The sequence below is a fragment of the Mobula hypostoma genome, chromosome 6 (assembly GCF_963921235.1).
Source record: "Mobula hypostoma chromosome 6, sMobHyp1.1, whole genome shotgun sequence".
Taxonomy (NCBI): domain Eukaryota; kingdom Metazoa; phylum Chordata; class Chondrichthyes; order Myliobatiformes; family Myliobatidae; genus Mobula; species Mobula hypostoma.
Genome location: NC_086102.1, coordinates 115,985,749 through 116,009,302, shown reverse-complemented (window position 1 = coordinate 116,009,302; position 23,554 = coordinate 115,985,749). Strand labels below are relative to the sequence as shown.

Sequence of the window (23,554 nt, the reverse complement as noted above, 5' to 3'; positions counted from 1 at the left end):
TCTATCTTAGCTAATTCACGTCTCATACCTTCAAAGTTACCCCTCTTTAAGTTCAGAACCTTTGCTTCTGAATTAACTATGTCACTCTCCATCTTAATGAAGAATTCCACTATATTATGGTCACTCTTACCCAAGGGGCCTCTCACGACAAGATTGCTAATTAACCCTTCCTCATTGCTCAAAACCCAACATCCGTCCCTGGGTGCAGATGGCTCCTTCCAGGGCTGGAACAGCTCATCTCAAGGGCAAGGATGAGCTTTAAACCAGCCAAGTCCAGGTCTCTGGTCCTGAAGAAGGGAAGAGTGGCCAACTGGTTCCGCTTTACCCTGGGAGGGATCCAGATTCCAACGGTGACAGAAAAACCAGTCAAAAGACTGGGCACGATCTTCGACAGTTCCCTGAAGGACACAGCCGCACTTCAACAAACCAGGAGCGACTTGATAACCTGGCTCACTGCGATTGACAAATTGGGGCTTCCAGGAAAATTCAAAGCCTGGATATACCAAACCGGAGTCCTGCCAAGGCTACTCTGGTCCTTTCTAGTCTACGAGGTGCCAATGTCAACAGTGGAGGCTCTAGAGAAGACCATCAGTCAGTTTCTCCGGAGGTGGTTGGGGCTCCCCTGGACCTTAAGCAGCATTGCCCTGTATGGGCATTCCACCAAGCTGCAGCTCCCCATCAGCGGCCTATCAGAGGAATTCAAAGTCACTCGAGCCAGGTAGGTTATGATGCACAGAGACTGCTCTGATGTTAAAGTCGCTTCAGCAGGAATCCACGTAAAGGCCGGAAGGAAGTGGCAGGCACAGGAAGCTGTCGACAGAGCGGAGGCATGACTGCGGCACAACATTTCAGTAGGCACTGTGGAAGTGGGGCGGGCAGGACTGGGCTGTTTTCCCATACCATGCTATGACAAAGCCCGTGGAAAGGAGAAGCATCAACTGGTTCAGAACGAGATACGAGCAGAAGTGGAGGAAGAACGACACAGCAAGATGGTCGGCATGTACAAACATGGTGCCTGGACTAGATGGGAGCATGCGGAACCTTGCAAGTTCACCTGAACAGAGCTCTGGAGAGCCGAACACATTGCACATCAAGTTTCTCAGCCAATCAGTCTATGACGTTCTCCCAAGCCCGGCCAACCTGCACAGGTGGGGCTTGGCAAACACTCCAGCATGCCAACTGTGCCAAAGGAGGGGCACCTTGGAACATATCCTAAGTTGCTGCCCGAAGGCGTTGGGGGAAGGGCAATACCGCTGGCGTCATGACCAAGTCCTAAGGTCTATGGCAGACGCAATCAGCACAGTGATTCAAGATAGCAAAAATAAGCACGCTCCCAAACAGTCCATCACCTTTATTAGAGTGGGAGAGAAGGCTCAACATCGGCCTAGCTCCTCGGGAGCGCTTCTTGCCACTGCACGAGACTAGAAGCTCCAAGTCGACCTAGGGAGGCAGCTCAAGTTCCCAGAGAACATCGCAGCCACTCCGATCTGCCCGGACATGGTGTTAATATCGGAGTCTACAAAGCAAATGGTCCTGCTGGAAATTACTGTTCCCTGGGAAGACCGGATTGAAGAGGCCAACGAGTGCAGGAGGGCTAGATACACAGAACTTGTTGCAGAATGCTGGAGCAGTGGCTGGAGAGCTCGCTGTGAGCCAGTTGAAGTTGGGTGCCGGGGCTTTGCTGGCCATTCATTACAGTGGACTCTAAAACTCCTTGGAGTTAAAGGACTGCAGTGCAGAAGAGCCACCAAGAACATTCTGGAGGCGGCTGAAAAGGCCTTGCGGTGGCTGTGGATCCGCAGGGGGGATCCGTGGATTACTGCACCACTTGGACACAAGTCGGGGGCTGATCACCCCTGGCTGGGTCGATCGGGGAGGGGTGTCTGATGATTAAAGACCTGAAACACCCTATGACCCTGGGTTCATCACTGAAGACGTGTCCAAGTAGCACCAGAAGGTGTATTCTACAACTAGGTGACAAGGCAAATTTATGAACTAAGAAAGTAGAGACACTATTGTGCCTTTTTAGCGATGGCACTTTCGTGCTGGTCCCAGGAGAGATCCTCTGAAAGGATAACACCAAGGAATTTAAAGTTACTGACCCTCTCTGCCTCTGATCCCCTAATGAGGAGTGGCTCATAGACCTCTGGCTTCTTCCTTCTGTAGTTGATAATCAGCTCTTTGGTTTTGCTGATACTGAATGAGATTGTTGTAGGTACGAGGATGGGGTAATTGGTGTAAGGTAGAGGAAGCATGCAGAGTCTGCGAGGAAAGATAGGCACTTAGTTTATAGGGCAATATTCCAGTCAGTGGGATGGGTTGAAGTGTGTCTATTTTAATGCAAGAATTATTAGGAGCTAGGGTAATGAACTTAGAGCATGGGTCAGTACATGGAACTATGATGTTGTGGCTGTTACAGAGACTTGGCTGTCACAAGGGCAGGGCTGGCTGCTAGATGCTCCGGGGTTTTATATGTTTCAAAAGGAAGAGGGAAGGAGGTGAAAGAGGTGGGCAGTGTGTTTGCTAATCAGGGATGATATCATAACTACAGAAAGGAAGGATGTTGTGGGGAGTATCTCCACTGAATCAGTGTAGGTGGAAGTCAGAAACAGGATGGGAACAATCATTCTATTAGGAGTCATCTATAGACCCCTAATAGCAACAGGGACACTGGGGAACAGATCAGGAAGAACAGATGTTGGAAAGGTGCAAAAATAACAGGGTTGTTGGATGGGGGACTTCAACTGCCCTGATGTTGATTAGCATATTTTCAGTGCAAAAGGTTTGGATGGGTCCAGAATTTGTTAGGTATTTCCAGGAAGGATTCCTGACTTAATACGTTGACAAGTCGACTAGGAGAGGCCATACTAGATTTAGTGCTTGACAATGAACCAGGTCAGCTGTCAGATCCTTCAGTGGATGAGCACTTCGGAGATAGTGACCACAACTCTCGGAGCTTTATCATAGTCTTGGAGAAGATTGGGAGCGGACGGTATGGGAAAATATTTAATTATGTTATTAAAGAGGAACTGGAGAGCATAAATTGGGAACACATGTACTCAGGAAAAATCACAACAGAAATGTGGAGGTTGTTTAGGGAGCACTTGCACAGGGTTCCGGATAGGTTTAACCCATTGAGGCACGGAAAGGATGGCAGGGTGAAGGAACCATGGTTGACACAAGATGAGGAACATCTAGTCAAAAGGAAGAAAGAAGCTTACTTATGGCTCAGGAAGCAATGATTAGACAGGGATGTAAAATTACAGGGTCGCCAGAAAAGAGCTGAAGAATGGACATAGAAGAGCTAGAAGGGGGCATGAGAAGACTCCGACGAGTAGGATTAAGGAAAACCCGAAGGTGTTCTACTTGTATGTGAAGGACAGGAGGATGACTAGAAGGAGGGTAGGACCTATCGGGGATAGTAAATAATCATGAGCCTAGAGTTAGAGAGGATAGGGGAGGTCTTTAATAAATATGTTCTTCGGTAGGAAAACAACAAGAGGGTCCTTGAGAATTATGCAGACAATGTAACACATAAGCTAAGTCATGTTGATGTTAACAAAGAGGACGTGCTAGAACTTGTATGAGACATTAGGATAGATAAGTCCCCAGGGCCAGGTGGGATGTTGCCCAGGTTAATATTGGAAGAGACTACTGTACTCTTGATGATAATCTCTGCATACTCACTGGCCACAAGAGTAGTACCAAATGACTGGAGGGTGGTAAATGTTATTCATTTGTCCAAGAAAGGGTGTACGAATAATCCTGGGAATTATAAATCAGTGAGTCTTACTTCAGTGGTGGGCAAATTATTGGAGACGATTCTTAGAGACAGGATTTATGCATATTTGGAGAAGCATAGTCTGTTTAGGGATAGTCAGCATGACTTTGCAAAAGGAAAATCGTACCTCATGAGCCTGATTGTGATGAAGTGCTTTGACAGGCTGGTGATGAAACATATCAACTCCTACCTGAGAAGTGACTTGGATCTGCTCCAATTTGCCTACTATCACAAAACGTCTAAAGCAGATGCCATCTCATTAACTCTTCCTTCAACCCTGGAACATCTGGACAGTGAAGATGCATACATCAGGATGCTTTTTATCAACGACAGCTCAGCATTCAATACCATCATCCCCTCAAACTAATCAACAAGTTTCAAGACCTTGGCCTCAATACCACCTTGTGCAACTCAATCCTCGATTTCCTCACTTGCAGACTTCAGTTTCAAATGGCAAAAACATCTCCTCAATCTCCATCAGCACAAGGTGCACCAGAAGGCTGTGCGCTTATCCCCCCCTAGTCTAATCACTTTATACTTATGAATTTTGGCTAGGCCCTAACTCCAATGCTATATTTAAGTTTGCTGATCACACCACTGTCATTGCTGAATCAAACATGGTGAAAAATCAGCATATAGGAGGGCACTTGAAAATCTGGCTGAGTGGTGCCCCAACAACCTCTCACTCAACGTCAACAAGACCAAGGAGTTGATTATTGAGTTCAGGAGGAGGAAACCAGAGGTCTATCTGTCAGTCCTCATCAGGGGATCAGAAGTGGAGAGGGTCAACAACTTTAAATTCCTCAGTATTATCATTCCAGAGGAACTGTCCGGGGCCCAGCATGTAAGTGCCATTACGAAGAAAGCATGGCAGGGCCTCAACTTCTTTAGAAGTTTGAGAAAATTCAGCATGACATCTAAATCTTTGACAAACTTCTACAGATGTTTGGTGGAGAGTATATTGACTGGTTGCATTACAGCTTGCATTGGAAAAACCAATACGCTTGAATGGAAATCCTACAAAAAGCAGTGGATACGGTCCAGTCCATTATGGGTAAAGCCCTCCCCACCATTGAGCATATCTACAAAGAGTACTGTCGCAGGAAAGCAATATCCTTCATCAAGGATCCCACCACCCAGGCCATGCTTTCTTCTCACTGCTGTCTTCAGGAAGAAGGTACAGGAGGTTCAAGACCCACATCACCAGGTTCAGGAGCGGTTACTACCCTTCAACCATTAGGTTCTTGAACCAGAGGGGATAACTTCACTTGCACCATCACTGAACTGTTCCCACAACTGATGGACTCACTTTCAAGGACTCTTCATCTTATGTTCTCGATATTTATTGCACAGTTTGTTGTCTTTTGTACATTGGTTGCTCGTCCGTCCTGCTGGGCACAGTCTTTCATTGATTCTATTGTATTTCTTGGATTTACTGTGTATGCCCTGCAGAAAACATACCTCAGGGTTGTACATGGTGACATGTATGTACTTTGATACTAAATTTACTTTGATCTTTGATTTAATTCTTCGAGGATGTGACAAAGCGTGTTCATGAAGGCAGACAGTAGATGTGGTGTATAAGGTGTTATTAAGGCTTTTGATAAGGGTTGCTCGTGGTAAGCATATTCTGAAAGTCAAAGGCATGGGATCCAGGAAAAGCTGGCTGTGTTGATACAAAATTGGTTTGCCCATAGAAGGCAGAGCATGGTACAGGGTTAATGGCAGGATTCTTAGCAGTGGGGAGGAACAGAGGGAACTTGGGGCTCATGTCCATAGATCCCTCAAAGTTGCTGCACAAGCTGATAAGGCTGTTAAAAAGGCTTTTGGTGTGTTGGCCTTCATTAGTCGGAGGATTGAGGTAACAATGCAGCTCCCTAAAACCCTGGTTAGACCACTCTTGGAATGTTGTGTCTAGTTCTGGTCGCCTCATTATCGTAAGGATGTAGAAGCTTTAGGGAGGGTACAGAGGAGATTTACCAGGATACTGCCTAAACTAGAGGTCGTGTCTTATGAAAATAGGTTGAGTGACCTCTAAAGCAGTTCTCTTTGGAGTACAGGAAGATGAGAGGTAACTTGACTGAGGTGTACAAGATGATAACAGGCATAGAGTGGATACCTAGAGACTTTTTCCTCAGTGTAGAAATGGCTTATAAAAGAGGGCATAATTTAAGGTACAGGTCCCCCCCCCCACCATCCGAAGGTAGAGCGTTCCTATGAAATGGTTCGTAAGCCGGAATGTTGTAAAGCGAAGAAGCAATTACCATTTATTTACATGGGAAAAACTTGTGAGCATTCGCAGACCCAAAAAATAAACTACCAAATCATGCAAATAACACATAGAACCTAAAATAACAGTAACATATAGTAAAAGCAGGAATGATATGATAAATACACAGCCTATATAAAGTAGAAATACTTTTCTACAATCATTGCTGCACTGTTCTCCACAGCGAAAATCTCACGCAAGCGCTCTCGGCAGAGACACGGCGCAAGCGCTCTCGGCAGAAACACTCTCTCCAGTAACCTTTAAGCTATGAAGCTGCTAAATCATACCAAATAACACATAAAAATACACAGCCTATATAAAGTAGAAATAATGTATGTACAGTGTAGTATCATTACGCTAAGTGTAACACCCTTATGAGCTCTTTTAGGCTTTTCCGATACCTTAGAACTCGTCTTGCTAACAGCTGCTCAGAGGCACGTATTTAAGCAATGCCGGCTAGAATGCAGTTCTGGGGGAGGAGCTTGGCTGCTCGGGGCGCGCGCTGCTTTTTTCGTGCACTGCCTTTTTTTGTAACAGTGAAAACACCTTCTGTTAGTGAAAATAGGTAACTAATGTAGGTCTTCCTCAGCGAGGTTTCTTAAAGGCAACGTTCAAAAAGCGGGGGAAACCTGTATTGGAGGAAAGTTTAGGGGGAGGATGTGAGAGGTATGATTTTTTTTAAAGCACAGTGAACAGTGGTTTCAGGGATGGTGGTAGAGGTAGATACATTAGGGGCACTTAAGAAACTCTTAAGAGAGGCACGTGAATGACACAAGCATGGAGGATTATGTAGGAGGGAAGGATCTTAGAAGCAGTTAAAAGGTTGGCACGACATTGTGACCCAAAGGGCTTATACTGTGCTGTAATGTTCTATGTTCTGTGTTCTAACTGGACGTGAAAGTACAGAGGAACATCTGGAGAAATTTCTGAAACGCTCGTTCGCTGCTGTCGTTACTGCGTGGTCGGGAATCTTTCAGAGGGTAGGCCTCAAAATCCCCGGCTTTGCCTGCTGTTGGCGACAGAGATTGAGGTTGAATCGTTCGGATAGAGATGGCACTCGGTACTCGGTGTCGGAGAGCTGATTAGAGCTGGAAGTTTTCAGATGACTCAGAGTCGGACCGTGGTTGGCATGGCAGGGAGAGTTCTTCCTTCTCCCGTCTGTGTGAGATGTGGGACATTTGAGAGACTTTGAACTTTTACTGTGCTCACGGACTTCTTCATCAAGTTATGGTATTGTTACACTGTTTGTAACTATATGTTATAATTATGTGATTTTGTCCGTTTTTTCAGTCTTGGTCTGTTCTGTGTTTTGTGATATCACACCACAGGAAATATTGTATCATTTCTTAATGCATGCATTACTAAATAACAATAAAAGAGGACTGTGTGTCCTCATAATCTAATCTAACTGCCCTTTTTTTTGCCTTGTACTATTATCCTTCCATGCTGTCAAACCAGAGTGCCTCACAATCCCAGCTATGCAGCATCCAAATAGGCCCTTTGGCCCACCACGTCCAGGCAATGATCAGTTACCCAGCTATACTCATCCCTCTTACCAGCACTAACCCTATAGCTTTCTATGCTTCAGCAATTCAAGTACTTACCTAGATATATACTGTGTGAGTACCTGCTTCCACCACCCCCTCAGCCAGGGTGTTCCAGATTCCAGCAAAACCTGTTCCTCCGATAATGTTAAAAGCTTGAGGACATAGTAAGAAAATTTTTCTCCTTATTCTAAATCTATCTAACATATCCTTGCCTCTCATGAATCTTGCTTACCTCCATCAGTTCCCCTTCAATTCATTTGCTCTAAGGAAAATAAATCCAACTTGTCTAGTCACGCTTGATAAATAGTGAGAATTGCCAGCAATTTCTAATATTATTTCAGATCTATTGTTCACCTGGTTCACAGTGCTGTGCCTGACACCTTTCCTTATTGATGGCGGCGTAGATGGAAGACTGTGGTGCTGTCGGGGAAAAGGCCACAGCTCGCTAGCTTCTCCTGGAAGCTGATGGACTTTTCTGTCAAAGAAAAATACAGCATTTATTAAGCACCGTTCCAAATTTACTCAGTGCCTTTATAATGCTTTTGATATGTCCCTGTCCAGGAACACGAGCAATGTTCCATCCAATGGACAATTTAGGAATGAGAAGTTGCAAATAATGACCCCAACGCTGTGTGTTGTTCAGCATGAGAAACTGGCTGGAAATGTCTTTGGAGTACAGCAAGAGTAACACTGTTCAGGTGGGAGAAAGATTTTACTTGTTTAAAGTAAAAGGACAGTTAGTCTTACATACTTCTCTCTACATTTCATTTAAGGTAAAATGCAAGCAGAATCGCCTACAAAAATAGAGATATTTTAAAATTTAAAATTCTATCTCAGTGTTTTTGTACAGTGCGATTCTACTCTCTAGCAGTTTTAGTGATTTGTCCTCAAGTACTTAGTTGTATCTCTGCTGCATAATATCACTGAAGCAATGCTTGCAAACACACAAATGCATTTCAAGACTGACAAAAATAATTGATAACTTGACTTTGTTACACGTCAAGCTATACTTACTTTTGCTTTATCTTGTCAAATTCACACACTTTTCTTTCATTCCCACGGATCTCCCTCCTCAGGTCCTGGTTAATATCTAACAAAATTAGTAACCAAAAAGCACCATGAATCTGCATCTTTAGGCCAGACCATCCTTGTAAGAAGTTGCTTTAATTACACGATGAATAGTCAAAGGTGCACATCTAACGTGCTAAATTATATAAAGTATTGAATCTCACTAATTATATTTTCCTTGTTTGACTTACAGTAAAAATTGTCACTGGAAGATCTCTGTGACTAAATATACAGAAAAATGCCAACACTAAATGGAAACATTCTGATCAGAACAATTCTAAGGAATAGTGAGATAGAATTAATCAATTTATTGTAAAAATAATGTAGATATACAGTTAAGTGTGAAATACACAATGGCTCTAAAATTTTCTAATGATGCTTGGACATATTAACAAAATACAGCATCACAATTTTTGTTAAATCAGCATGACTAAGGTTTTTACTAGGTTGTAAACAGTGATCCCCACCCACTTTCTTTCAAAGAAAGCAGGAAACCCAATATTTTCCCAACTCCATGGGCTTCTTACAAATTTTCCAAATACTTTGCTCTGTTTTATTTATGTTCAAAAATGGCCTTCCCTAGTCCATTCAACACACACAAAATTCTGGAGGAACTCAGCAGTATCTGCAGATTTTCTCTTGTTCACCAGCCCATTACTGTGCCTCAATACAGAACCTAGCTCCCATGCCTTTGCTCTAGACTGAGACAACGTGTCCAGGGAAACTATATTACAAACCAAATAAATAGCCTATGATTGGAAAGAAGCTTCAAGGGATCATAGTGGATATGGAGGTGAGAGGCAAAAGATAATGGTAAATCTAGGCAGAGAGGAAACAAAGGTTAGGACCATAGGAGATAGAACAATACAACATAGGAACAGGCTCTTCAGACTGTGATGTCTACACTGAACATGATGCCAAACTAAATTTTGTCTGCCTTTACAGGATCCATATCCCTCCATTCCCTGTACATCTATCTAAAATGTCTCCTATACTATTATATTCCTCTCACTAAAATGTATGTCCTCTAATATTTCCACCTTGGGGAAAAGATTCTGACTGCGTATGCTAGCTATTCCTTTCACAACTTTATGAAATTATATTAGGTCTCCCCTTAGACTCCAATGCCTCCGAGAAAATAACCCAAGGCTGTCCACCCTTTCCTTACAGTTCAAACCGACTCATCCAGGCAACATTCTGCACCCTCTTCAAATTCTCTATGTCCTTCCTGTAATGCTTGAGCAACCAGAGTTGCACACAATGAGGGTCAAACTAGTATCAAAAATTTGGGATGCCAAAAACTGCTGCTCAAAAGTAGTAACAAAGAACTAGAAGCGGGAACCGGATAAGAACAAAATAAGAAGCTTCAAAACCTGTTGGTTTATCACAACTGCAGGTTGTAAATCAATCTCAGAAGATGAAAGTTGAGGCAGAGAGCCCTAAAATATAGTGGTGATTTAGCAACAGTAGAACTTAATTTCTAAAAACACATCAAAAGTTCTGGAAATCTTCAGCAAGTTTCTCTCCAGAGACTGTCTAAACTACTTCATATTTTCTGATTAAATTTCAGATTTCCAGTATTTGTCTTTATAGATTTCTTTTTCTATATTGTAGATGATACAGCGACATTAGCATTGACGAAGAGCAGACTTCATTGGTTCTGATCAGATGGTTTAGTTAGATTTGTTAGATGATTAGACGTTAATATCTATCATCTTAGATCCCTGAAGATTCCAATATGAACTGTAAGGAAACAGCATACTTTCCTCCAAGTCCAAGCTTTAATATATACAAGAGATAGAGTATTACGGAGAAATACGTGGCAGACTACGGGAAGATCTGTACCAACAAATGTAAACTTAATCTTACCCAATTTTAGATCCACTCTTGATAAAGGGTCCCGAGAATTGGAGTCACGAAGATCAGTCAGGGAGGAAGAAAGTTCCTTAAAGGAGGGAGATGTATTAGTAATGTCTAATATAAACAAAACATAATAATCTATTACTGCATTATAAAAATAAAGATTCTAGATAGCCAAATGCGCTAAAATGTTAACTTAATCAATGTTTTTCCATATTTTCCCATCTTGTTTATCCCGTAAATTGGGCTAAAATTCACTTACAATGCAAATTATAAGTTACTGGCTTATGAGAAAGAGTTAACTTGCGAGATGTGAAATATCACATTAATAATTAAAAGACCGGTCATGAGGTGAATGGACTCAAAAAAGGACATCGCCTCTGCAATGTTCCAGTAACTTTCATAAATGCTGTATCTGCCCATTAAAGAACAATATTTAAGGTGCTACTATAAGTAGTCCGGAACTCAGGAGAATACAGGAGGGTAGGGTTCATTGCTACCCAGTACATCATGTTATGTGCCATGTTTGTTCTCAGATATCCTTCTCCTCAAGAGGTCAACAGCTGCGCTGCCACACTGAAGGTGATGGTAAAATTCATCAACAAGATCTAACCACCGAGAGATAATTCCTAGGCTATGTAAAGATATCACCAATACCTTCTCTGAAAATCCTTTATTAAATGCAATGGAATGATAAGTTTGCCAATGTCAGCATCCTCTGTCCGGCCAACATCTCCAGAATGAGGCCCTAATTACACCACTGCTGTATTGGACAAGCCTTGTCACTTGTATATCACTGATTTGTGAAACAAGACACTAATCCAAATCACATCATAGGACAATATAACCAGGCTGACCATAGCCAATATTCAAAGACGTGCTCTGAGCCCCCATGGAAAAGAAATGCAACACCTCTGCTGATTGTTGGGAATTTCTGGCCTATTGTCACTTAGTGGGGAAGGGTCATTCAGGATGGTTCAAGTACATCAAGTCCAAGATTTTTTAAAAAAATTAACTTTACTGTACATTTATCTAAAGATGCAGCAAAAAACATTAAGAAGCAAGCTAGAACAAAATCAATGGAATACTGGTAGGTTATGGCAAGCTACTTGGAATGATGCAAGTCAGATGCTGAGACTCTCAGTTATTAACCAGATCCTCAAGGTGCCTGATTGCATAAGGAACTAGAGGGAACACAAAAAGTATTTAAAACTACAAGGCATCCATCTATGAGGCACGCATAATTCACTGACATGATCCTCCCTGAATAGCAGATACACTGAAGTAACAGAGAGGCTCTTCATATTGTAAGGATCAACTGTGGAGTATGGGTTTGAAACAGCTCCAATACACTCCCCATGGATCTCCTCTACAATTTATAACTTTATAGTTACAGTATTACAGACAATACATTTAGCATGATGGTTTCCTTTGACTGTCTTAACTATTTTCAAAAAATTAAGCATGACCGATTACATCACTGACCTGTTTCAATGGTTCTTTCGATTTCCTCTGCACCGAAGATATGGATTCTACTTGCATGACTTTGTAACCAAAAGGTGACACTGATTTTATATAGCTGACAAATGTCGTTAAAGACTTCTTAACAGCATTCACAAAGTCATCTAGAAGACAAAGAACAATTTTTCTTCTGGTGACTGAATTTTGTTTCATTTCCCTCTTCTTACCATGTTTGCTTGCCAAGACAGACTGAAGGTACATTGCAGGGCCCCAGCTAAAACCTGCAGTTCGTTGCAAGGATGTCCAAGGTTCTAAATAAATTATTAAAGTACGATGGATTCTTGTAAATTGGGCCTTCGGTTAATTGGGTCAGCTACTAATTTGGGACAACTCTTAAAGTTAACAAAAATCAAGAATATTGCCGGAATTCCCTTTGTTTATTTTGGACACTATGCCACTTAATTGGGGCAGGAAACTTCCGAACAGGTTCTAACTAGTGTCAGTTGCGTGTACACGTGGCCATTAGACGCTACACTAAGCTTAGAGTGAACAGTTTTTAAATATGTTCAAAAAGCTGTGTTCATTGTCACTGATAGTTGACGAGAAACAAGCAGCAAGACAATTCCAAACTATTTTGCTCACTGTGGTTTCAAGCATTTAGGCCTGGAGATGCCAGAAATGGCTGGGAGTGAAAATGTAATAACTTCACTAGTTCAACAAGTTAGAAACTAAACAATCATCCTGAATGTTACAATGAAAATGAAGATTTGGAGGATGAAATGTTGACATTATTATATGAAGGAAGTATCGTGTCTGTGCGAATTTTGTTCATTGCGTACACCGGATGAATTCCTCCTTCAGTAACTATTAGAAACTAATACAGTTTTATAGTACTGTAGTACTATTAGTAGTGCTCTATATTTTAATTAAATACATAATTTATTACTCAGTTTGTCTTTTTTTAACTATTTCCATGAAACTTCAGCTAATTGGGGTAGCCACTTAAGGGGCCAAAATGCACTGGTGCAAACTCTGTGCAAATACAAAAAGAAAGAAAAACCAAAACAACAACAACAGCAGCAAATAAATATTGAGAATATGAGATGAAAAGTCCTTGGAACAGATCAATGCTTGGGTGACTGAAGTTGAGTAAACCTGATATTTCAAAAGCTTGATGGTTGAGGAGTAATAACGGTTCCTGAACCTTGTGGTGTGGGTCCCTCCTTCTTGATGGCAGCCACGAGAAGAGAGCATGGCCTGAATGATGGAGGTCCTTGATGATGGATGCTTCTTTCCAGTGACACTACTCCATATAGATGTGCTCAATGACAGGGAGGGCTTTGCTTGAGATGGACTGGGCTGTATCCACTACTTTTTATAGGCTTTTCCATTCAAGGGCATTGGTGTTTCCATACCAGACCATGATGCAACCAGTCAATATACTCTTGTGTCTACAGATGTTTGTCAAAGTTTTAGATGACATGCTGAATCTCTGCAAACTTCTAAGAAAGCAGAATCGCTGCCGTGCCTTCTTTGTAATGGCACTTACATGCTGGACCTAGGATAGATCCTCTGAAATTATAATGCTGAGGAATTTAAAGTTGTTGACCCTTTCCATCCCAGATCCTCTGTGGAGAACTAGCTCTTGGATGTCCAGTTTCCTCCTCCTCCAGTCAATAATCAGTTCTTTGTTTTCGTTGACAGCGAGTGAAAGGTTATTATTGTGGAACCATTCCACCAGATTTTCAATCTCCCTCCAAAGGTGATTTGCTGTCACCTTTGACTTGGCCAATGACTGGTGTCATCAGCAAACTTGATCCAGCTGTACAAGGAGGTATTGAGGCCTATCTTTTGGAGCTTACTGATTACTTTTGAAGGGTTGAGAGCATTGAATGCAGAGCTGTAGTCAATGAAGAGCATCCTGATGTGTGCATCTTCATTGTCCAGATGTTCCAGGGTTGAGTGGAGCCAATAAAATAGAATGACATGATAGCAATCGGGAGCTACCTTCCTGGAGACGAAAAACCACCTTGGCACAATATCTTCCCCACACACTGCACACAACTAAGTAGGTGCACTATTGCACCCACCATTTTAATGATTGCACAGTGTCACTATTTTTCTCTTTTATTGACTGAAAGCCTCAATTTATATTACCTACCAGTTTTGGACAAGTCTAATCATCAACTTTCCCAGCATTGTGACCCAAGTGACTTTGACCATGGAGTATTCGTGCCAGACAGGGTGGTTTGAGTATCAAAAAACTCCCCTTGCCATTCTAAATACAGTGGATTCTGGTTAATTGGGGCAGCCACTAATTTGGGACAACTCTTAAAGAAGAAAAATTAATCATTTATTCTGGGACATTATGCTACTTAATTGGGACAGGAGAGTGTTGTTAAAGTTTGTAACTAATGTCAATTGTGTGCACTTGCATGGCTGTTAGACACTACACTGTACTTAGAGGGAACAGTTTTAATATAGCGTCATTTGCTTAAGTTTGTGTTGAAAAAGTAGTAGTTTTTGTCACTGATAGTTGATAAACAGTAAGACAATTCAGAATTAATTTGCTCACTGCAGTTTCCAGCATTCAGGCGTGGAGATGCCAGAAACAGCTGGGAGTGAAAATGAAATGATTTCACTACTTCAAGAAGTTAAGAACTACTAAGAATTTGAAGGTATTGACAATCATCTTGAATGTTGAAATCAAAATGAAGATTCAGAGGATGCAATCATCAGAAGCATTATATGAAGGCAGTCCACTATCTGCACTAGGTGTCTGCACTGATTTTTTTAAATTTACAGGTTAATCAGAAAAACATGGTAGCATACACTGGATGAATGCCTCTGTTGATAACTATTAGGAAATAATATACAGTTTTATAGTACAATAGTAGTATGAGTACTGTCCTAATTTGTTCTGTATTTTATTTAAATACATATTTTTTTACTCAGTTAAGAGGTAGTTTGTCTTTTTTATACCTTTTTAACTATTTCCATGGAACTTTAGCTAGTTAGGGCAATCACTTAATTGGGCCAAACTGCACTGATCCTGATTAATCCACTGATTCCATTAATCCTATCCCTTAGAACCTTCTCTAATAATTTCCCTACTGCCAACATAAGGCACTCGCATCTATAGTTACCTGACTTATCCCTGCAGCCATTCCTAAATAAAGGAACAACATTAGTAAACATGTCTTTTACTAACTGACCTGCACCTACCTTTCTATTATGCCTACATTATTCAGTGAAAGACGTGCAAAAATACTGTAAACATTATGGTACAGACTTATTTGTTCTGCATCTTAGTGAAATATTTATACCAATAGTGCATGTTTAAGTCATCAGTATAATACTGCAGCTCAAAAGGGATACTCATACAGTGTTAGATAGGTAATATACACTGAGTGGCCACTTTATTAGGTACCCCCTGTGCTAATAAGCTGGCCAATGAGTGTACGTTCATGGTCTTCTACTACTGTAGCCCATCCACTTCAAGGTTTGGCATCTTGTTCATTCAGAGATGCTCTCCTGCACACCACTGTTGTAATGTGTGGTTATTTGAGTTACTGTCACCTTGAACCATCTGGCCATTCACCTCTGACCTCTCTCATTACAAGGCACTTTTTTTTAAACACAAAAAACTGCAGCTCACTGGATTTTTTTTTGTTTATCACACCATTCTCTGTAAGCTGTAGAGACTGTTGTACGTGAAAATTGCAGATCAGCAGTTTCTCAAACCACCTCATCTGGCACCACAATCATTTCATGGTCAATCACTTAGATCACATTTCTTCTGCGTTTAGTCTGAACAACGACTGAACCTCTTAACCATGTCTGCATGCTTTTAGGCATTGAGTTGCTGCCACATGATTGGTTGATTAGATATTTGCATTAACAAGCAAGTGTACAGCTGTACCAAACAGTGGCCACTAAATATCGCTCAAAACAGTCTTGCTTCATTTCAAATGTTGATGAACGAACCATTATCCTTGCCTTCCAAAGCTCCATTTCCTCCAAAACAAAACTAATGCAAGATTTTCCTTCTTAGCTTCCAATACCCAACACCACAGTAATCTCCCCCAAGCCTATGTAGCTAGTGGTCATCCTCTTCCCCTGTAATACAATCTCAGTCTCTTCTCCTACATCCACTAGTGGATTACTGGCAACTGCAATAAGCCTAAATTCTCTGGAGCTCCTTCCCAAACATTTATTCTTTCTTAATGTTTTCAAATGCTCCCATTTTATTTCATTTTTAACCGCAAATGTACTCTGAATCTTTTCAAACTCACTCCATTTTTGCCTAGCATCTCGCAAAATATTTTTTTCCCCTGAAAGGGGACAGCTAAAGAAAAACCATGATCTAATAACATTTCAGTTATCTCAATTCAACGTTTGGAGTGGGACTGGTACATCTCTAGTGGCCTGGTTTCAATCCTGGCCTCTGATGCTATCCATGTTGAGTTTATGCTGTCTCCATGTGACGATGCAAATTTTCTTTAGATACTCCGAGTCCTTTCACATCCCTAAATACACTCAAGTTATTAAATAAATTGGCCTGCGTAAATTATCCCTAGTCTGTTGGTCAGCAACACAAGTATGGTGTGAGTGGGAGGACAGGAGTTGATGGCAACATGGGGAGAATAAAATGGGTTAGTGTCAGATTCGTGTAAACGGCCAAAAGGCCTGTGCCTGTGCTGTATGACTATGTCTTATGTGAAACGTCAGTATGAAACTTAAATCAACAGGCTCTTGACAGAGTTACTGTGATATTAACTCATTGCACATGGCCATGATTCCAATTTATACTAATCACTTACTCTGTCCAAAATCCTATCTGTTCAGTAAAGGTTCCACGCATTGTGAAAACAGGTAGCATGTGAGCCAATTTACCATAAAGCCAAAGAAGCAAATGAACAAACACAGTTTTTGAGGCAGAGAGAGGGAAATGTCTTTTTTTATTAAATATAGCCACTAAATACACTGAGAATGTGTGTGATCTGTGACCTAAATCACACTCCTTTTTCTCATATTATTTCACAACTTTGATGAATATAAAACCCATCAATCTCAAGAATTAAAGCTGACAATCAAGTTCCAAATTTTTATCACTCCCTTTGTAATTGAACTGCTCATGGAACTCTGGGTATGGTCAAAACAGGACTTTGTTTAAGTGTAGCTGAAAAACTGTTTATACAACATATTTAGCTTAATAAAGGTATTAACATAAAAACCTTACCCAGCTTTTGCCTCTTTACTGATGTCCATTCAGTTTCATCATTGGAAGCCTGGACACTAGAGCAAGAGACAATATTCAGAAATTTCCTTAGCCATGACTTCCCCTCTACCGCAGTAGACACAGTCCTTGGAACAGCTCATCTCATTTATTTTCTGCACTTGTACTCTCACCCTTTCTCCCTCTGGACAGAACAAGAACAGAGTTCCCCTGGCCCTTCCACATTTAATAAACTGCAGTTTCCCCCTACTCCAGCGCTGGACACACACTCCCTTCCCTGCATTTTGAAGAGATCTCTTCTTGTCATTCTTGGACCCAGACAGCGATTCACCTGCATCTCTTTCATAGTCATAGTCATACTTCATTGATCCCGAAGGAAATTGGGTTTCGTTACAGTTGCACCAAGAATACAGTATAAATATAGCAATATAAGGTATTGCATTGAGTGCTCACATTGTGGCCCTTTCTATACTGGAAAAATGAAGCATAATTTGGGCAACACACATCAAAGTTGCTGGTGAACACAGCAGGCCAAGCAGCATCTGTAGGAAGAGGTGCAGTCGACGTTTCAGGCTGAGACCCTTCGTCAGGACTAACTGAAGGAAGAGTGAGTAAGGGATTTGAAAGTTGGAGGGGGAGGGGGAGATCCAAAATGATAGGAGAAGACAGGAGGGGGAGGAATAGAGCCGAGAGCTGGACAGGTGATAGGCAAAAGGGGATACGAGAGGATCATGGGACAGGAGGTCCGGGAAGAAAGACAAGGGGGGGTGTGACCCAGAGGATGGGCAAGAGGTATATTCAGAGGGACAGAGGGAGAAAAAGGAGAGTGAGAGAAAGAATGTGTGCATAAAAATAAGTAACAGATGGGGTATGAGGGGGAGGTGGGGCCTAGCAGAAGTTAGAGAAGTCGATGTTCATGCCATCAGGTTGGAGGCTACCCAGACGGAATATAAGGTGTTGTTCCTCCAACCTGAGTGTGGCTTCGTCTTTACAGTAGAGGAGGCCGTGGATAGACATGTCAGAATGGGAATGGGATGTGGAATTAAAATGTGTGGCCACTGGGAGATCCTGCTTTCTCTGGCAGACAGAGCGTAGATGTTCAGCAAAGCGGTCTCCCAGTCTGTGTCGGGTCTCGCCAATATATAAAAGGCCACATCGGGAGCACCGGACGCAGTATATCACCCCAGTCGACTCACAGGTGAAGTGTTGCCTCACCTGGAAGGACTGTTTGGGGCCCTGAATGGTGGTAAGGGAGGAAGTGTAAGGGCACGTGTAGCACTTGTTCCGCTTACACGGATAAGTGCCAGGAGGGAGATCAGTGGGGAGGGATGGGGGGGACGAATGGACAAGGGAGTTGTGTAGGGAGCGATCCCTGTGGAATGCGGGGGGGGGAGGGAAAGATGTGCTTAGTGGTGGGATCCCGTTGGAGGTGGCGGAAGTTACGGAGAATAATATGTTGGACCCGGAGGCTAGTGGGGTGGTAGGTGAGGACCAGGGGAACCCTATTCCTAGTGGGGTGACGGGAGGATGGAGTGAGAGCAGATGTACGTGAAATGGGGGAGATGCGTTTAAGAGCAGAGTTGATAGTGAAGGAAGGGAAGCCCCTTTCTTTAAAAAAGGAAGACATCTCCCTCGTCCTAGAATGAAAAGCCTCATCGTGAGAGCAGATGTGGCGGAGACGGAGGAATTGCGAGAAGGGGATGGCGTTTTTGCAAGAGACAGGGTGAGAAGAGCATAATTTGGGCAATCACTTTATGGATCATCTGCAATCAGGATGCAGGAATGACCTTGAGCTTCCATTGTCTGCTGCTTTAATTCTCCATCCCACTCCTACTCTGATTTATCTGCTTGTGGCGTCTTGCACTGTTAAAATAAGACCCAACGCAAATTCAAGGAACAACACTGACCATGGTAACACGTAACTCATATGTAACCTAGCCTGCTGCTGCTATTATAGAAGCACTCAAACAAATACAAGGAAATGGATGTGCTCAGGAAGATACCTTCTTCATGGTTTAGGCAAATGACCTAACACCTCATCTTCCATCAAGACACAATAAAGCCTTTTGGACACAGCTTTAGATATCATAAACACAAGACATTTTGCAGATGCTGGAAATCCAGAGGAACACAGTCCTGATGAAAGGTCTCAGCCAGAAATGTTGGCTCTTCATTTCTCTTCACAGATGCTGCCTGAACTGCTGAGTTCCTCCAGCATTTTGTGTGTTACTATAACATATTTTTGTTCTTTCCTGTGTATACAAGAACTGCTTCTGCCTGCTATCCTTTCTTTCTTTTCTATGCATATTCTAGCCTGTTGGGCATCTCCCACTCTCTCAAAAACCATAAAAGCAACATTACACAAAGATAATGACTGAACCTTATCCCTTCGTTTTATCCGACAAATTACCTTTGTTTCATCCACATTTTGCTGATTAACAGACTCACTTATTTATTTTTCTCAGGTTTGATAACAGTCCTTTACTTGAAACTTTAACTGGTTCTCAATCCGCAGATGCTGCCTGATCTGTCCAGCGTTTCCAGTGCTTTTTGTTTATTTTCTTTCCTCATACTGAGCAGTTTTGCTTTATCCTACTCATTGTCTAACTACTGGGCAAATGCCATTACCTTATCTGCTACACAGATCAAACAGCTTAAGTTTAATGTGCTGATGCAGAGTTTTGACCCAAAATATCAACAATTACTTCCCCACCCAACAGATGCTGTTCAACCTGCTGAGTTCTTCCAGCAGTTTGTTTTTTTTGCTCTAAATTCTAGCATTTGTTGGTCTCTTGTGTCTTCAGCTTAAGGTGCTGTTAACTAAATAGTCATTAAGCCATTTCAACACGTCCTATCACAAACAAATCCCTTGCCTTTCTCTTCTACTGAAAACTGGTTCTTTCTGGTTCTGATGATGGATTGCAGACCCAAATTGTTGACAAGCTCTCTCTCCATTGATGGTGTCTGACCTGAGCTTTTACAGCATTTTAAGTTTTTAATTCAGCAAACTATTTCCAAAATAAAAATTTCAGCTTCATTCAGTTAGAGGGCCATATTCTCCAGAAAATCGTATTTGGCATGCTTAATTATTTACTACTCCAATGCTCATATCCATCTGTAATTTGGTTTAAAAAATTGCCTGCAGGCAGTTGAATAAGTAGTCATGATAGTCCTTATGAATATAAGATCATAAACCATAAAAGCAGAATTAGTCCACTTGGCCCATCGAATCTGTTCACTGTTCCATCATGGCTGAATTATTATCCCTGTGAACCCCATTTTCCTGCCATGTCCCCATAAACTTTGCTGCCCTGACTAACCACGAACCTATTCACCTCTGCATTAAATATACTTAATGATTTGGCCTCCACAGCTGTCCACGGCAATGAATTTCACAGATTTCCTACCCTCTGGCTAACGAAATTCCTTCTCTCCTCTGTTCTAAATGGATGTCCCTCTACTCTGAGGCTGTGCCCTCTAGTCCCAGACTCACCCACATCCTCTCCACATCCACTTTGCGCAGGCCTTCCAATATTTGATAGGTTTCAATGAGTTACCCCATCATTCTTCTAAACTCCAGCAAGTACAGGCGCAGAGCCATCAAATGCTCCTCATACATTAACCCTTTCATTCTCAGAATCATTCTCCTGAACCCACTCTGGACCCTCTCCAATGCCAGTACATCTATTGTCAGATAAAGATAGTGTTCAGTTTATTAATTATTTCCTCTTGTACAGCTAGGGCAATACAGATGCCAGGCAGGATAGTGGTATGATCCTCTTGTGGGATGTGGGAAGGTAGTGAGACCTCCAGCATCCCTGATGACTTCTCCTGCAAGAACAGCATCCAGCTGCAGCTTCTAACACTTTGTGTTAAGAGCTGAAGCTAGATCAAGATCAAGATGAACTCCTAAGGTGCAGGACACAGGAATCTGGGTGACAGTCAGGAGGGTGAAAGAGGTTAAACAGCCAGTGCAGAGTACCCTATGGCCATCCCTCTCATCAACAGGTAAACCACTTTGGATACTGTTGGTTGGATGGCCTAGCTGAGGAAAGTGACAGTGGTCAGAACTGAATCTGACTCTGTGACTCAGAAGGGAAAGGAGAAGAAGAGGCAAGCTGTGTTGATAAGAGATTTGTTAGTTAGGGAAACAGAAAGGAGGTTCTGTGGATGAGAATGAGATTCCTGGTTGGCCTCCCAGGTGCCAAGGGTTAGGACATCTCAGATCGACTCCACAGCATTCTTAAGTGGGAGGGTGGTTATGGTGGCCAGAGGTTATGGTCCACATAGGTACCAATGACATAGATGGGAAGAGGGGCGAGGTTCTGCAAAGTAAGTTCAGGGAGTTAGGTGCTAAGTTAAAGGACAGGACTACCAGGATCTCAGGATCGCTACCCATACCACATGCTCATGAGGACCGAAATAGGAAAATCATACAATTTGACATGTGGCTAAGGAGTTGGTGGAGGAGGGAGGGGTCCAGTTTTTTGGATCATTGGGGTCCCTTCCAGGAAAGGTGGGACCTGTACAGAAGAAAAGGTTTGTACCTAAACTGGAGGAGGACTAATGCTCTTGCGGGAAGGTTTGCTAGTACTGCAGGAGGGATTTAAAATAGAGTTGTAGGGGGATGGATACTAGAGTGCCAGAACAGATAGTTGAGTGGTTATGGAGACAGATATTGTTAAGACCTCAGACAAAGTCAGGAAGCAAAAAGTTGAACATGGTGTGACCAATGTTCTCAGCTGTGTATATTTCAATGCAAGAAGCATTGTAGGAAAAGTAGATGAGCTCTTGGCATGGATCAACACATGGAATTATGATATAGTTAGCCATTAGTGAGACTTGGTTGCAGGAGTGGCAGGACTGGCAGCTCAATGTTTCAGTGTTCAGTTGTTTTAGACATGATAGAGGGGGAGGGAAGGTGTTATACTAGTTAGGGAAAATGTCACGATAGTGCTCAGTCAGGACAGACTGGAGAACTTTCTAATGAGGCTTTACGAATGGAATTGAGGAATAAGAAAGGTATGACCACATTAATGGGGCTATATTATAGACCACCCAACAATCAACGGGATTTAGAGGAACAAATTTGCAGAGAGATCACAGATTGTGGCAAGAAATACAAGTTTGTTCTTGTACATAATTTCAGCTTTCCACATGGACTGGGACTCCCATACTGTAAAAGGACTAGATGGGATAGAGTTTGTCAAATGTGCTCAGGAAGATTTCCTTAATTAGTACATAGAAGTCGCAATGAGAGAGTGTGCAATACTTGATCTCCTATTAAGAAATGAGACAGGGCAGGTGACAGAAGTTTGTATAGGGGAGCACTTTGCATGTAGTGATCATAATGTTATTAGTTTCAAGGCAAATTGGGAGTGTAGTGGACAGTGAGAAAGACTATTAAAGCTTGCAGTGGGATCTGGACCACTCTGGACCAACTGGGGGAAAAAAAACGGGCTGAAAAATGGCAGATGGAATTCAATGAAGACAAGAATGAGATGTTGTACTTTGGGATAACCAACCAGGATATATCTTACAGAGAGAGAGGGGGAGAGGGAGGGGGAGAGGGAGGGGGAGAGTACAGAGAACAAAGGGATCTGGGAATAGAGGACCACAACTCATTGAAGGTGGTATCACAGGTACATAGGGTCGTTAAGAAAGCTTTTGAGACATTGGCCTTTATAGATCAAAGTATTGAGTACACTAGTTGGGACGTTATGTTGAAGTTGTATGATACATTGGTGAGGCCTAATTGGGAGTATTGTCTGCAGTTTTGGTCACCTACGTACAGGAAAGATGTAAATAAAATTGAAAGAGTACACTCAGACCCTGCATAACGATACCCGCATGGCACTGATTCATTACAAAGCGGTTATTCAATTTTTTTATTGAAATTTTTTTAAATGACAAAAAATTCATTCTAAACAACACTTAAAACTTCTCAAGAGCAACAGCCATTATAGTAAACATTTAGTCAGCCAATGAGAGCCTGTTACGTAGGTTCTGGGCCACTCACAGTTCACGCTCTGCCTCCCACACATGAAAGGCTGAACAGCCAGTTTCAGTGCTGTAGTTTTCTATGACTCTAAGGGACCCAAAGCTGCTCACAATATTTCAAGTGTGTCTGACCAATGCCTTATGAAGCCTCAGCATCACATCCTTACTCTTATGTTATATTCCCCTCTAAAGTAATGCTAACATTGCAATTGCCTTCCGTACCACTGACTCAACCTGCAAGTTTACCTTTAGGGAATCTAGCACAAGGACTGCCAAGTCTCTTTGCACCTCTGATTTTTGAATTTTCTCCCTGTTTAGAAAATAGTCTA

The 23,554-nt window shown here is 42.1% G+C and overlaps 1 protein-coding gene across 1 annotated transcript in view; it reads right to left on the bottom strand.

Moving 5' to 3' along the window:
* Window positions 1–23,554, bottom strand: part of LOC134348335 (sentrin-specific protease 2-like) — an 84,710-nt gene that overhangs the window by 59,650 nt on the left and 1,506 nt on the right. Inside the window, exons 2-6 of the mRNA XM_063051529.1 lie at window positions 17,229–17,284; window positions 12,011–12,150; window positions 10,535–10,610; window positions 8,612–8,687; window positions 7,952–8,072 (exon numbers count right to left, since the gene is read on the bottom strand). Of these exons, the coding sequence (XP_062907599.1) occupies window positions 7,952–8,072; window positions 8,612–8,687; window positions 10,535–10,610; window positions 12,011–12,150; window positions 17,229–17,284 (469 nt within the window). The remainder of the gene's footprint in view (window positions 1–7,951; window positions 8,073–8,611; window positions 8,688–10,534; window positions 10,611–12,010; window positions 12,151–17,228; window positions 17,285–23,554) is intronic.